Source organism: Meles meles, chromosome 13 (assembly GCF_922984935.1).
Source record: "Meles meles chromosome 13, mMelMel3.1 paternal haplotype, whole genome shotgun sequence".
Classification (NCBI taxonomy): Eukaryota; Metazoa; Chordata; class Mammalia; order Carnivora; family Mustelidae; genus Meles; species Meles meles.
In genome coordinates this window covers 62,784,815-62,801,805 of record NC_060078.1, presented here as the reverse complement: position 1 = coordinate 62,801,805, position 16,991 = coordinate 62,784,815, and the positions used below count along the sequence as shown (strand labels likewise).

The following is a 16,991-nucleotide window of genomic DNA, read 5'->3' as shown; positions in this document are numbered from 1 at the left end:
TTTTCCCAGGAATGTCTGAAGAAAAGTGACACCCAGTTCTTTAACAAATATTCCTTTGGTTCCCATTATATGCTGGCCACTGTGTCAGGTCCCAAGGAACACTTGCTGAATAGACAGACACAGCCCTGCCCCCTCATGGTGCTCATTGCCTTGGGGGGAGGGTGTTACACATTAACTGGACACTCACAAAATAGTTCTTTAACTGCAGTGTGATGAATCAGGATGGACAAGTTCAGGTACCATCTACGACAGTAAACACAGAGACACAGATGTAGATTGGAGCCATTGGTTTTCACTAGGTCCCCTTTTCAGGCTGGCGTGCCCATCCCCTCACTGCTGTGCATACTGCAGCTAAAGGCTCAAACCTGAGACCTCTGATGCCTTGCCCTTGGCTCATCAAGGGGGCATCCTTGTTAGAGCATACCAGGTTATACCTACTGCCCCATCCAGAAAAGCCTGTAACTGACTGATGAGACGAGGATAGAGAAGTCCCGCCTGTTAGGTCCGTTATTAAACGAAACGAGACTAAAACAAAGTGAACGTTATTTAAAGCTTTATTTTATGGTAAGTATTAGAAGTTAGACTGATCGGTCGGGGGACAAGACTGAGACAAGGTGAAAGTTATGCAAAGCTCTATTCTTTTTTTTTTTCTTTATTTTCAGCGTAACAGTGTTCATTGTTTTTGCACCACACCCAGTGCTCCATGCAGTACGTGCCCTCCCTATTACCCACCACCTGGCTCCTCAACCTCCCAACCCCCCCCCCCCAACCCCTTCAAAACCCTCTGGTTGTTTTTCAGAGTCCATAGTCTCTCATGGTTCATCTCCCCTTCCAGTTTCCCTCAACTCCCTCTCCTCTCCATCTCCCCATATCCACCGTGTTCTTTGTTATGCTCCACAAATAAGTGAGACCATATGATACTTGACTCTCTCTGCTTGACTTATTTCGCTCAGCATAATCTCTTCCAGTCCCGTCCATGTTGCTACAAAAGTTGAGTATTCATCCTTTCTGATGGAGGCATAATACTCCATTGTGTATATGTACCACATCTTCCTTATCCATTCGTCCGTTGAAGGGCATCTTGGTTCTTTCCACAGTTTGGCGACCGTGGCCATTGCTGCAATAAACACTGGGGTACAGATGGCTCTTCTTTTCACTACATCTGTATCTTTGGGGTAAATACAAGTGCAATTGCAGTGCAATTGCAGGGTCATAGGGAAGCTCTATTCTTAATTTCTTGAGGAATCTCCACACTGTTCTCCAAAGTGACTGCACCAACTTGCATTCCCACCAAAAGTGTAAGAGGGTTCCCCTTTCTCCACATCCTCTCCAACACACGTTTCCTGTCTTGCTAATTTTGGCCATTCTAACTGGTGTCAGGTGGTATCTCAATGTAGTTTTAATTTGAATCTCCCTGATGGCTAGTGATGATGAACATTTTTTTCATGTGTCTGATAGCCATTTGTATGTCTTCATTGGAGAAGTGTCTGTTCATATCTTCTGCCCATTTTTTGATATGAACGCTTCAAAGTATAGGGATAGAGGGAACATTCCTGAACTTCATAAAATCTATCTATGAAAAACCCACAGCAAATATCATCCTCAATGGGAAAAAGCTTGCAGCCTTCCCGTTGAGATCAGGAACATGACAAGAATGCCCACTCTCACCACTCTTGTTCAACATAGTATTAGAAGTCCTAGCAATGGCAATCAGACAACAAAGAGAAATAAAAGGTATCCAAATTGGCAAGGAAGAAGTCAAACTCTCTCTCTTTGCAGATGACATGATTCTTTATATGGAAAACCCCAAAGACTCCACCCCCAAACTACTAGAACTCATACAGCAATTCAGTAACGTGGCAGGATACAAAGTCAATGTACAGAAATCAGTGGCTTTCTTATACACTAACAATGAAAATACAGAAAGGGAAATTAGAGAATCGATTCCATTTACTATAGCACCAAGAACTGTAAGATACCTGGGAATAAACCTAACCAAAGAGGTAAAGGACCTGTACTCAAGGAACTACAGAACACTCATGAAAGAAATTGAAGAAGACACAAAAAGATGGAAGACTGTTCATGCTCTTGGATTGGAAGAATAAACATTGTTAAAATGTCTATACTGCCTAGAGCAATCTATACTTTTAACACCATTCCAATCAAAATTCCACCGGTATTTTTCAAAGAGCTGGAGCAAAAATAATCCTAAAATTTGTATGGAATCAGAAGAGACCCCGATTTGCTAAGAAAACGTTGAAAAACAAAAACAAAACTGGCGGCATCACGTTACCCGATTTCAAGTTTTACTACAAAGCTGTGATCACCAAGACAGCGTGGTACTGGCATAAAAACAGACACAGACCAGTGGAACAGAGTGCAGAGCCCAGATATGGACCCTCAACTCTATGGTCAAATAATCTTTGACAAAACAGGAAAAAACATACAATGGAAAAGAGACAGTCTCTTCAATAAATGGTGCTGGGAAAACTGGACAGCGATATGTAGAAGAATGAAACTCGACCATTCTCTTACACCGTACACAAAGATAAACTCGAAATGGATAAAACACCTCAACGTGAGACAGGAATCCATCAGAATCCTAGAGGAGAACATAGGCAGTAACCTCTTCGATATCAGCCACAGCAACTTCTTTCAAGATATGTCTCCAAAGGCAAAGGAAACAAAAGCTAAAATGAACTTTTGGGATTTCATCAAGATCAAAAGCTTCTGCACAGCAAAGGAAACAATCAACAAAACAAAGAGGCAACCCACGGAATGGGAGAAGATATTTGCAAATGACAGTACAGACAAAAGGTTGATATCCAGGATATATAAAGAACTCCTCAAACTCAACACACACAAAATAGATAATCATATCAAAAAATGGGCAGAAGATATGAACAGACACTTCTCCAATGAAGACATACAAATGGCTATCAGACGCAAAGCTCTATTCTATGCTAAGCATTAGAAGTCAGACTGACCGGCGAGGGCTGTCTCCGAAGAGAGCGACCATCCCCAGCTTTCAGGCTCAAGAATTGACTGACTGACCAGTCAGGGCTGCCTCCGAAGAGGGCAACCCCTCCCCATCTTACAGACTACCTCTTATAGAAAAAAAGTTTGGCCACACATAGGTGGCCAATGAGATTTTTGTAGTCATGTTAGGTCACACACAGGTGGCCAATTGAATTATAATTTACCCTATAATAGCTGTTTGACCTAACCTATTACTCTGGTCAGAATTGGTGCTCAAGGTTGGTGCCCAAACAGCGGGGTTTACATTCTTTGGTGGTTAGGGAAAAAGTATGTGTGTTTCTTACTGATTTGATGTCTCCAACTGGCCCGACTCGTCCTTGTATTCTGGGCTCTGTTATCAAGAACTGGCCGACCTGGCCTTGTATTCTGGGCTCTGTTATTAGAAACTAGCTGACCATATTTTACTGGTTTCCCAGACTTGCTTCTAAGTAAGTTTCTCTGGGGGGAGGGGGGCAGGGTCAGTTTAAGTTTTACTGCACAAACAACAAAATGGGTTTTAACCAAGATGGAGTCGCTCTGGCTAAATAGGTCCTTACACCGCCCATTTGGCCCAAATTGGGACAGCTCAGCCGAGCCTCTCTATTACCCTTGAGCCCTAGGAATCAGGTAAAGGCTGGGCCACCTAAGAACACATTGTTGCTCAGCTCCTGCCCCTTCCCTGCCTGCTTCCCCTTCCGCATTTTACGGGTGTCTCTGAAAAAGCACTCCCTCCTATAATTGCATACACTGGAATCCTGTTTCAGGTTTTGCTTCTAAGACTCAAGGTAGTACCTAAAACAGGACCCAAGGTAGATTCACTTGAAAAAGTGGCTTTTATGCTCGAGTTGGAAGAATGAGAAAAATGGCAGGTTGAAGAGCAGAGAATGGAGATCAGACAGATGAGAAGAGCCTACAGTGAGAATAATGTGGGGCATTTGAAGCACAGAGCAAAACGCCATTCTAACACTAAAAGAGTTCCTTTCAGACTGGAGAGAAGGGTGGGCTTTGGACCCTTGGACAGTCTGGTCTCAGCAGGCTGAGCCTTTGGTCATTTGCCATGTGATGGTGCTTCCATTGTCCAGGAACACATGGCCTTGATGATACATAACTACTGGGCCCGCAGTCTTTGGGATTTTTTCCATTTCTATGAGATTGTGTCATAAATTATGAAAAGCAAACTGACCCTCCAGTGTGCTTTTCCTGTATTTGTTTTATTTTAATGTTTTCTCATTGCTTAATTAGCTTGAGTGGTTTATCCTTGTGTCAAGTGCCACTACATTTTGCTAAACTCTCTCCATCACCTTCCCAGAATTAGTCCCTCTCTCCATTAAACCAGCATAGACAGAACTTGGCTTTTTTTTTTTTTTTAACTTAAAGAGAGAAAGAGAGAGTGGGAGAGCATGCATGCAAAAGGAGTGGGGGAGAAGCAGAGGGAGGAAGAGAGAGAAAATCTTAACAGGCTCCACAACCAGCATGAAGCCTGATGCAGGGCTGTCTCATGACCCTGAGATCATGACCTGAGCTGAAATCAAGAGCTGGACACATTAATGATGTACTAAATATGGGCTAATTGGACATAATTACAGAATAATTTTAAAATAGAAGTAAATAAATTTTTTAAAAAGAGCTGGACACAACCACCTGAGCCCCCCAGGCACCCCAGAACTTGGCTTTTTAAAGTAAATTTAAAATAATAATGCTGTGATGCCTGGGTGGCTCAGTGGGTTAAAGCCTCTGCCTTCGGCTCAGATCATGGTTTCAGGGTCCTGGGATCGAGCCCCTGCATCGGGCTCTCTGCTCAGCAGGGAGCCTGCTTCCCCCCCCCACCACCTGCCTCTCTACCTACTTGTGATCTCTCTCTCTGTGTCAAATAAATAAATAAAATCTTAAAAAATAATAATAATGCTATTATTACCATTATCATAATAATTTATTCAAGATTATCCATTGATAATCGGATGCTAAAACTGATGGATAAAAGTTTGATGAGGAGGGACGCCTGGGTGGCTCAGTTGGTTGGACAACTGCCTTCGGCTCAGGTCATGATCCCAGGGTCCCGGGATCAAGTCCCTCATTGGGCTCCCAGCAACACCGGGAGTCTGCTTCTCTCTCTGACCTTCTCCTCACTCATGCTCTCTCTCACTGTCGCTCTCTCAAATAAATAAATAAAATCTTAAAAAAAAAAAAAGTTTAATGAGGAATGAGATTTTTACATGGTTTCTAAGTATCTTCCCACAAATTAATTATAAATGGAAAAACAGTAACTATACAATAGAGAAACTGGCAGATGCTACTTAACAAAGTAATCACAGTTAATATCACCAATAATGAAACAAACCAATGTCATGTCTCCTCATGTGGAGCACTGAGGAGGATACAACATGATTCATGTAGTGTTCCTGTCAGTGAGGTACCGCCAGAGATTTTGTTTTACTAGGCTTATCTCTGTCTGCACCATTAGCCATGATTAGTTATTTCCTTTTTTTTTCCCCCACTGTAACCTTCTTAAAACAAAAATCTCAGATTTGGGGCACCTGGATGGCTCAGTGTGTTAAAGCTTCTGCCTTTGGCTCAGGTCATGATCCCAGGGTCCTGGGATCGAGCCCTGAATCGGGCTCTCTGCTCGGTGGAGAGCCTGCCTCCCCCTCTCTCTCTGCCTGCCTCTCTGCCAACTTGTGATCTCTGTCAAAAAAAAAAATTCTCAGATTCAAAATATATTAAAGAGATCTAAGTGGACCATCTCTATTGAAGAAGGTGAAGGACCCGGGATACTTCCTAAGACCTGTCCTCCCCCTGCCCCTCCCTTGCAGCAAAATATGAACACCCCTTCCTTGGAGCATTTGATGTTCCTAAATGTTAACTTTGTTATTGACTTCTTTCCAGTCACTGGAGGCAGAAATGAAGAAACTTCAAAACTCCATTCAAGAAAGCACACAGAATTTTGATGAACATTTGAAAAGACTCTTTGAAAGGAGAGTGAAGGCAGAGATGGTTGTCAACCAGGTAAGTAAAAGCTTTACTTACAGGGCCCTTTCTTTTATGGAACCTCCAGGGCCTCTCTTGGTTCTTAGGAAAAAGACCAACAGCCTTTCTGTCACCATGTTCTAGCTTATGCTGACCTGTTTCCTGCTCCAGCCTCTCCTGTGCCCCCCTCCCCCTCGCTGCCATGCTTCCTCCTCTGGTGCCTCAAGCTCACCTCAGTGCTCCTTCCTCCCAGCTCTGCCTCCTGGCCTGTGTCTACTCAGCTGTGTACGGCAGTCCCCAGCTTACAAGTCAGTTTCTCAAGACTAGGCTGGAGCCTCTTAGTATATGCTCTGCTCTTTTACTTTCTAAAACTTAATTGCAACTGAATTTTCATTTATACGAAATTACTTTTTAATGTTCCCCAAACTATAAGTTCCATGATGTCTGTCTTATTCATTCCTGTATCTGCAGCAACTAACAAAGGGCTAGGCTCCTACTCCATGTTAAATGAATGAATAATCCACCTGCCCCCCAAAAGATACAATGAGAAATCTGGCTTAATTTGATCCAGCAGGAAAAATATAAATGAAGTGGACAGTAACTAGAAGCAAGAAGATCAAGGATTGAAGCCTTTAAATTCTGAGGAAAAATTATTCCTAACATTGGATTCTATTCCTGGCCAGACTATCAGCTGAGTATAAGAGGAGAATAATGATATTTTGAGAAATACAAGATCTCAAAAATTTATATGGGTCTCCCAAAGCAAGAAGGTCAGGCAAAAAAGATGAGAGAAGATAAGAGAACCTCTAGGTTCCCAACCTCTAGGAGGTTGTCTCTGTCCTCAGGGTCCCAACAGGAATGGTACACTGAAAGAGTTACATTTAAGAGGGTTTGATGCAAGGACTCTCAGGGTTAAGGGGAAACAGCAAGGAATGGTGAAAACTTAGAGATTAGAAATAGCAGGAAGGCAGTAACCTCTCTAGAGCTAAAGAGGCAAAGGAAGGGAGCTGCTACCAGGACCCAGCAAGTCCTGCGGCCTTGAGAGCGGGTCTGCTCCTCAGGAGTCATGACCATAGACAGAACATAACCATTGGCCCCACAGGGAGCGAGTGTGTATATGGTAGTTGGGTGGGAGGACATTGGGAATAAATGCCCCAGCACTAGTCATAAGAGCCACATTAGTCATAACACCCAAAAAGTAGAAACAATCTAAATGTCCAACAACTACATATAGATAAATAAAATACGACTTATCCATATAATGGAATATTATTTGGCAATAAAGAGTGCAAATACATAGTACAACATGGATGAACCCTGACTTGTATAAAATGAATGATTTATGAAATGTGTCTTAATAAAGCTGTTTTTTAAAAAAGATAAGCTCAGAACATCTTTTCATACAAGATAATGAGGAAACTGTCAAAGACTAGCAGGTATTATCCAAAGGACTCAGGAGCCAACTTCAAAAGCTCCCCTAGGGCACCAGGGTGGCTCAGTGGGTTAAAGCCTCTGCCTTCAGCTCAGGTCATGATCTCAGGGTCCTGGGCTCTCTGCTCAGCAGGGAGCCTGCTTCCCCCACTCCCGCTCTGCCTGCCTCTCTTGCCTGCATGTGATCTTGCCTACGTGTGATCTTTCTCTGTCAAATAAATAAATAAAAATCTTTTTTAAAAAAAATACAAAATAAAAGCTCCCCTGAAGGGAATAATTTAAGATTCAATAATGATAATCATTGCCATTATCTGAAACCCACAAAAGTTGTTTAAATTTGTTAATTTGTAATTATTTTATTTTTTTATTTTTAATTTGTAATTATTTTAAAAAGAAGAATGCCTACCATTCACCTTCAGGGGATAACAACAAATTCATTGTGTAAAAACTGATAAAGAGAGACCATCAAGTAGTGATTCCACCTTCCTATGTGAACTGTACTACTAGGTAACTACATTGCAGATAAGGAGAAGCATCGGTCTATTTATAAAAGAATTTTAATAAGTGAAAAATGAACGATAGGAATAGAATATCACCATCCTGCAACTCTCCATAGATTAATGAACCTGGGCATGGAGTGTCTACAGTTACTAACATCACGAAAAGGCAGACACCCTAATATTATACGTGTCCTGATCAAAGAACATAGTATCACCTACGGTATTGCCAAAAGGATCAAACATGTGTCTGATCAGGCCTCTGATCAGCTGCCAGTTTTCAGAAAGTACATGACATGAAGGATACTGATGAAATCACTGTAAGTATGCAGATTTCAAAACCCAGACTAGGTAAAACTGCAAGAAAACGTGAGGAAAGGAAGGAGGTGGAAGAGAAACTGACTTATAAGAAATTTTTTTAAATGTGACAATTTTTAAATGGACAGGTGATGCTGTCGTGCCTACAGAGATATACGTGGGTAATAAAACCATAAAGAAACACAAGGGAGTGATTACTATGAATGTCGGGAAAGTTGTTACTACCAGGGTTGAGACTGTGAAGGGGACACATGGAAGGGCTTCTGGGATGGGAAAGTTCTATTTCCTGAGTGGTGTGGTGATCCCAAGTATGTTTTAGCTTTATAATAACTCATTAAACTATACACGGTCTTATATATTTTTCTGTATATATGTTTTATCTCACAATGAAAAGAAGAGTTAAAGTAACTGAGTTATTTATGCCACAGTGTATATTCCCTTTTTCTTAAAAAGAATTTCTCTTATTTGTATGTGATTAACCTGCTCGATGAGTGTCAAGTCGATGACCCTCAGCAGAAAATCCTTTCTCAAATGCATGTACTGATCGCCTTTTTAAATATTTCTACAGGAGGAACTGAAAATAAATAATCTTGTATTTTCTTTACTGTTGGATGAAGAAATAAGCTCCAGAGAAGCATTCCTAAACAACTACCTTTCAAGGAAGCGGGAGGAGAAAGTAAGGATAGTACCTGATACCTTGAATAAAAGGATTTTCTGACAGACGTGCTCCTTGTTTAACAAGCTCTCAGGGGTTCCTGGGTATCATAATCGGTTAAATGTCTCCCTTTAGCTCAGGTCATGGTCTTGGGGTCCTGGGATCGAGCCTGGGGTCCTGGGATCGAGCCTCGTGTCCAGCCTCAGGTCAGGCGGAGCTCAGCACAAGAGTCTGCTTGTCCCTCTCCCTTTGCCCCTCCCCCTGCTCATGTTCTCTTTCTCCCAAATAAATAAATAAAATCTATATATGTTAAAAAATACACACACACACACACACACACACACACACACACACACAACAAGTGCTCACACACCTAGACCCTTCCTTCCTTTCACATTCCTCTCAGCTGTGTGTGTTCCTTGGCTCCCTGTCAGGAACTTGGCTCCAAGGTCAGGGAAAGCACCCACTCTTACCTGTTACTGAAGTTATGGGATTCTGCATCTGTAATCATTTAGTTGAACCATGTGTCTTTCATATGACATATCGTTTATAAAATGCCACATAGCTTTATGGTTGAAAGGACCCACTTTTAACCACTGACTGGCTGTGACACTGTGGGACCTTGGACAAGGCGTAAACCTTTTAGGTTACGCAAGCTCTGCTCTGGGAATATCGTTCTCTCTGGATCCTTTGGAACCCTACGTTTTACTAAATATGTAAGTAATGTGTTAGTTTATAGAATGAAAAACTGTCATATTCAGGAAAACTCTAGTAAATAGCATGAACAGATATGTTTCATTAAAGATGAAATGAATGCAAAATGCTCGTCACATAATATTTTTCAAAAAGATTTTGGACACCTGGGTGGCTCAGCTGGTTAAGCAGCTGCCTTTGACTCAGTCATGATCCTAAGGTCCTGGGATCAAGTCCCTCATCGGGCTCCTTGCTCAGTGGGAAGCCTGCTTCACCCTCTGCTTGCCACTCCCCCTGCTTGTGCTTACTCTCTCTGATTAAAAAATAAATAATCATAATAAAACAAAACAAAAGATTCAGCTTTTATTAGTAGTATTAATAAAGGACATTTATGAATGAATGATGTAAGGTATCATATATATGACATATGAACTTCGTTTTTGCTTCAAGTCCATGAATGCGGCCCTCCTCATAACAACCCTATAGGGAACCAGATTTCTTTCACGGGTGAGGAGACCGTCTCAGAGATGCTGGTAACATGCCTGTCCCCCATTAGGAAGTAAAACAGCAGGAATTGGAACTGTGAAAATAAATGAAGACCATCCAAGTAGGAATAAGCAGACAATTTATTCAGAACTTGATCGAGTTTAAAAGTCAGCCACCATCACTTGGTTTGGTGGACACTGAAAGGCAGACACGGGGGTGGGAAAGCTATATAATGGAAAGAAGAGAAGGCTTCGGGTGCACTCTGATTAGAAGTGGCTGGCGTGGGGGTGCGAGGGTGCCTGGGTGGCTCAGTCAGTTAAGTGTCTGCCTGTCTGCCTTTGGCTCAGGTTGTGATCCCGGGGTCCTGGAATCAAGCCCCAGGGGGCTCTCTGCTCGGTGGGGAGTCAGCTTCTCCCTCTCCCTCTGCTTCCCCTGCCCCGACTCGTGCTTGCTTGTGCTCTGTGTCTCTCTCTGTGAAAAAGTAAATAAAATCTTAAAAAAGGGGGGGGCCACCTGGGTGGCTCAGTGGGTTGAAGCCTCTGTCTTCGGATCAGGTCATGATCCCAGGGTCCTGGGATGAAGACCCACATCAGGCTCTCTGCTCAGCGGGGAGCCTGCTTCCCTTCCTCTCTCTCTGCCTGCCTCTCTGACTACTTGTAATCTCTCTCTCCCTCTGTCAAATAAATAAAATCTTTAAAAAAAAAAAAAAAGTTGTTGGCATAGGGAAGCCAGGGGCAAGTTAGTTAGAAGACAGGTAACCTATGTGATTAATTTGAGGAGCATATTCGGCTTTCTCTGTTTGGTCCTAAACTGGAAATTGTGGCAAAATTAGGAAAGGCTGAAAGTTACTGATAAAATCCTGACAGTCTGGGACTGATCGCTGCTCAGGATATGGTTTAGTTTCCCAGCTAGTTGCTAGAGAGGTTGTGGGTCAGAGTTCTGTTTTATATATGGTCTGGCCATTATCTGTTTATATATTCAATTTCTCAGAAGCCAGGCCATGTGAATCCCAAGTCTGTGCAATTTCATCATCAGACTTCCCTGCTCCACAGTCACTTACATACTCACAGAGCTGGTTGTACTTAGAAACAGGTGATTAGATGTTTTTTCTTTCAAAGTCTCCAATTGATTTATTTTCTGCTATAAATGTTATCTGTAATGGATATCTCACTGATTCATTTATCTTGTATTAGGAAATTTCTTATTCTTAGTATCCCAGTATGTTTGTTTATCCTGAAAAAACTCAGTTCCAATTGCCTCTTCTTGATGTTATTACAGAACCAGACTTCAGAGGCCATCCAGAAAGCCAGAGAAGACCTTGATGTGTACAAGGAACACTATGACAACTTGTTGGCAGAAGACAAAGTGAGAACTATTGTCTTACCCATTCACCAATGCAATAGCTTTGCTGCTTCAATTTGGGGAAGATTAAAAGGGATATAATTTAACTTCCTCATAGATTATATCCTGCTACAATTCTCAGTTATCAGTGAACTTCACTCTGAGGCATTGTATATTTCTGATAATCAGTGTGTAAAATAAATTTTTGTAACTTGTCTGGTTTAAATTTTCCCTTGTACAGAAAAAGAGAGCACTCACCTAGACCTTAGGGCTTCTCAAACTCTAAGTTGCGGTCCTCACTAGTTGGTCATGCAATCAATTTAGTAGGCTATAAACAGAATTTTTTAGAACTTAATTCCAGGGGCACCTGGGTGGCTCAGTAGGTTAAGCCTCTGCCTTCAGCTCAGGTCATGATCTCAGGGTCCTGGGACCGAGCCCCGCATCGAGCCACGCATCGGGCTTTCTGCTTAGCAGGGAGCCTGCTCCCCCCCCCTCCCGCCTGCCTCTCTGCCTACTTGAGCTCTCTATCAAATAAATAAAATCTTTAAAAAAATAAATAAAACCTTTAAAAAAATAAATAAAACTTAATTCCAATATAATTAATGTATGGTGTTATATTAGTTTCAGATGTATAATATAATGATTCAACAATTCTATATATTGCTCAGTTCTATGCATTATGTATATAGGTCATGATAAGTATATTCTTAATCCCCATCACCTATTTCATCTAATACCCCCCACCCACCTCCCCTGTGGTAACCATCAGTTTGTTCTCTATATTTAAGAGGATGGTTTTTCATGTATCTCTTTTTTTCTTTGTTCATTTGTTTTGTTTCTTATTTCCATTTATAAGTGAATTCATTCATCTTTTTCTGACTGATCTACTTCACTTAACATGATACCCTCTAGGTCCATCTAGGTCCATTTGTTGTTGCAAATGACAAGATTTCATTCTCTCTCTCTTTTTTTTTTTTTTATTTATTTGAGAGAGAGACAGTGAGAGAGAGCACGAGCAAGGAGAAGGTCAGAGGGAGAAGCAGACTCCCCCATGGAGCTGGGAGCCCGATGTGGGACTCGATCCCGAGACTCCAGGATCATGACCTGAGCCGAAGGCAGCCGTCCAACCAACCGAGCCACCCAGGCATCCCGAGATTTCATTCTTTTTATGGCTGAGTAATATGCCATCATATAATCTTTATCCATCCATCTATTGATGGGCACTTGTATTGCTTCCAAAATTTGGCTACTATAAATAATGCTGCAGTAAACATAGGGGTGCATATATCTTTTTGAATTAGTGTTTTCATATTCCTTGGGTTAATACCTAATAGTGGAATTATTGGATCATATGTATGACCACTAGTTTCATAATGGAAAAGAACAGGATAGAAAAAACATAAAGAATAGAATAGAATCCCTTGCATATTTTACTGGTAAATATTATTTTGTGAAAATTTTAGTTCTGAATGATTTCTAGAACCTTATATGAAATAATATTTGTAATTCACAGAGATACTTCCTATTCAAAATAAATCTTTGAAGATCCTTGCATAGCAAGTATTATCCTCAAATAAGTCTACTTTACAAACCAAATTTTCATTGATTTTTAAAATCAAAGTGATTCAGTCCTATATTTTGAAAAGTATTGTCAATAAAGAAAGGGCTTCTGAAAAGATTGCAATCCAAGCAATAATCTCTCTATCCTTAGGTTCTGGATCGCAGCTTTAAAAAAGAATTTTCCGAAATTCCCAGCCATCAGGTGGATACACTCTACAAACTTTTTAAACGCCGGCCAAGGTTTGTTTCTCCTTTACTATCAGTTTTCTGAGAAAAAAAAGTTTGTAAATGAAGAGGAGTGTTGTTAGATTTTGGCTTTTTCAACCCCAACTAGATAGAAATATTCAGTGTAACATCTTTTATGTGAAAACATTCAAGTGTCTTTATCATAACTCAGGGGATTTTTAGATTATTCATACATCTTAAGGTAAACAATAAAATAAAATGATTTCATTATTCAAGAAGTTAAGTATCTAGGTAAGCATTGTGCTATCATAGTCCGGTGAAAGTAATTCCTCTTAAAATATTGATGGTATACAGATCTATAGTTTTTCCCAAGATGTGTTCTAGCAAATATGAGGTCCTTGTTGTATGAACTGGGATTACATGTAAAAGGCTACCAGGACAAAATGCGTTTGAGAAAATCCTGGGTTAAAAGAAAAAGTTGAACAGTTTACTAAAGAAATTCTTAGAACTTGTTTTTGGTCTTTGGATCTCCAAGTATAAAAAATAGAGGGGCATCTGGATGTCTCAGTTGGTTAAGCATCCGACGCTTGATTTTGGCCCAAGTCAGGTGATTGAGCCCCAAGTCAAGCTGAGCACTGAGTGTAGAGCCTGCAGATTCTCTCTCTCTCGGGATGCCTGGTGGCTCAGTCATTAAGCATTTGCCTTCAGCTCATGTCATGATCCCAGGATCCTGGGATCGAGCCCCACGTTGGGCTCCCTGCTCAGGGGAGCTTGATTCTCCCTCTCCTACTCCCTCTGCTTGTGTTCCTTCTCTGTCTCTCTCTCTGTCAAATAAATAAACAAATCTTAAAAAAAAAATCTGTCCCTCTCCCTCTGCCCCTCCCCGCCCCGCTCCCACTCATGTACACATGCTTGCTCTCTCTAAAAAAAAAAAAAAAAAGAGTAAGCAGTATTTTCCAAACTTACTTGGCCATTCAGAGCATATCACATGATTGTGTTCAAGACAAAGTTTGGGAAATGCCAATATAAATGATTGAAAATAACCATTATCAAAAATCGTTCAAAAATAATCAGGGTTTTATACTCAGAGTAGCATTAGAATTCATTTCACAGATTTCCAAAGTTTTACATACTCAGATTTCTGTAAATTTCAATGGAAGATAAGCTAGAAACCATGGAATTTATTACAAAGGTATAGGCTCATATTTGTCTAAGATACAAACTCATTCTCTCACTTTTAACAGGTTACACGGAACCCAGGAAATTCAACCTAAAACATGACTCATATCTTGGTTTCCCTATTTTTAAAGGAGTGAGTCATAATAAGTCTTATGAAGAAAGAAACACTTCCCACATATTGGGAGGCAGCAGTGGAAAGTGCATAAGCTTTATTGTCAAACAGAATTAGCTTTAAATCCTAACTCTACCATCTATCAGACCTGTGGTCTTGGACCAATAGCTTCTCTCAGGCTTTCTTCATCTAGAGAAAGAGGATAACAATAGTAACTTCACAGCATATTGTAAAGCTTCCAGATAATAAGTGTCTGGTACAAATCCTTAGTTGGGGGCGCCTGGGTGGCTCAGTGGATTAAGCCGCTGCCTTCGGCTCAGGTCATGATCTCAGGGTCCTGGGATCGAGCCCCGCATCGGGCTCTCTGCTCTGCAGGGAGCCTGCTTCCTCCTCTCTCTCTGCCTGCCTTCTGCCTATTTGTGACCTCTCTCTCTGTCAAAATAAATAAATAAAATCTTTAAAAAAAAAAAAAAAACAACAAATCCTTTGTTGGCTACATCTTTAATGTAGATTTTAAAAGGTGCTTCTCAGTTCAGTTTATATCAGAAATATTCCAGGCTACTCATCTGCAGAAAGGATACTAGCAGAGAATATGTGGGACATATAACCAGGGATTATCGACACTCCCCTTGGGCATTTACTTGCCTGCTTAAAATACACAGAAGGGAGATTTCTTTAGTGCAGGTAAAGCTGCCAGTGCTGACAACAGTCAGGGACATCAATAGTCCAGCCAAGGTCATGCCTGGGCATCCAGGGAGTGTGGAAGGTCAAAGTGGGTGCTTTTCTCTTTGGAAAAATCCACCCACCAGCCTCCACTTGCCAAAAGAAAATGTCATGCAATGTCATACTGATGCTAAGTGTTGTATAATTTAACATTGATTTCTTGTGTGTGAGAATGTGAAAGGTTGATGGGTTTTTATTGGTAATACCAGGATTCACAAACAAAAAATGCACTCAGATATGGCCGGTATTGTACCTTTTGGAGAGCGACTAGAATCTGGGAAATTGAATAAAGATGCATTCGTCCAGTTAATGAAAGCCATGGATGACTTGGACAATATTAATAACATGCCCGAAGGCTTGGACCCCTCAGTCTGGGATCATTTCTGCGTGACCAGACGAGCGAAAGTGGAAAATGAACAGAAAGTATATAATAACATTTTATTTTATTCCGTTTCAATTTTATTTCACTTAGTGTACTAATATCAAATATGTAGTTTCTAGTGATCACAGCTTCCAGAGATGCTAATTACTTAGGTTTTCCTGCTAGGGCAGTAGTTAGTAACACTAGTAATAATAATGATGAGATAAAATATTAACCGTAATGGTATTGAGGGCTAAGTATAGGTATATACTTATAAGCCCATGTTGTCCAAAATAGTTGCCCCTAGCCATATATGGTTATTTTTTACTTAAAATAATGTAGCCAGTCCTGATTGAGACATGTTGTAAGTAGAAAATAGACATAGATTTAGCAGTCTTATTATGAAAAGGGAACGGAAATGTCTCAACATTTTTTTATATTCATTACAGTTGAAATGATGTTTGGGATAAATTGTATTAAATAAAATATATTAGTGAAATTGTTTCACCTGTTTCATTTCACTTTTTATGATGTGACTCCTGCAAAACTGAAAACTAAATATGTGGCTCGCATTTGTGGCTCACATCGTATTTCTCTTGGGCAGCACTGTCAGACACAACTGCCTTTCTCTCTGCCCTGGTCTTGAGTTGTCCCCAGCCCTTTTTGCACAGATTAGAATATATTTCACTGGAACTTACTTTATATTGCTAGAATATTTTTTTTAATGTGGCAAATGTAACAATCTGAGAATGTATTAATTGGGAAAAGATTCATTCCTTTTGCTGTTCCTTGACCACTCTGGGCCTCCCCTCCCCAAAATTCCCTAAATTCAGTGGCACAAACATCAGACTGGCATATTTTTGCTCAGGAATCTATAATTTTATCATTTTATCTGAGATGACAAGAACAAACTATAAAATAAGACATAAGGAAAATTATATTTTCTTGCGTATTTAGTTTTTAGTGAGAAGCAAATTGAATATTTTTCAAAATATTCACAGAATGTGCCATGTAAATTTTAGGTACCGTTTATTACATAATGGCAGGGATTTAAATTTTACTACTCTCCTAGAAAAATGGACTTGCTAAGGCTTTGTAACTAAATAAAACATCTATGTTTTCTTAAGTTCTTTAAAATTAATTTGCTTTTATCTCCACAGCCCCATATGCTCTAAGATGTTTGTGGTTTGGTTCCTTCAGGTAAAGCAGAAAGCGGCTGGCTTAATGGAAATGATAACTTTCCTCCGGAGGAGAACAGAGGATGATGAGAAGTTGCAACAGGAAATTGAAAAAGTGCTTCATGAACAGATGGTGTAATTTGAACTTTTCATTCATTTACACAGAGTCTAAGCTAGGGCTAAGTTAGTTTGTGTTGTCATGGGAGGAGAAAACCTACTCGCTGCACAGACTGGTCTCTCTTGCTGGGCTTTATAAATTCTTTTTGAAAAAATGCATTTTGTTACAGAA

The 16,991-nt window shown here is 40.5% G+C and overlaps 1 protein-coding gene across 1 annotated transcript in view; it reads left to right on the top strand.

Annotated features, from left to right (window-relative positions):
* Positions 1 to 16,991, top strand: part of CFAP43 (cilia and flagella associated protein 43) — a 115,743-nt gene that overhangs the window by 85,137 nt on the left and 13,615 nt on the right. Inside the window, exons 28-33 of the mRNA XM_046027569.1 lie at positions 5,902 to 6,021; positions 8,797 to 8,904; positions 11,341 to 11,427; positions 13,115 to 13,203; positions 15,373 to 15,586; positions 16,725 to 16,837. Of these exons, the coding sequence (XP_045883525.1) occupies positions 5,902 to 6,021; positions 8,797 to 8,904; positions 11,341 to 11,427; positions 13,115 to 13,203; positions 15,373 to 15,586; positions 16,725 to 16,837 (731 nt within the window). The remainder of the gene's footprint in view (positions 1 to 5,901; positions 6,022 to 8,796; positions 8,905 to 11,340; positions 11,428 to 13,114; positions 13,204 to 15,372; positions 15,587 to 16,724; positions 16,838 to 16,991) is intronic.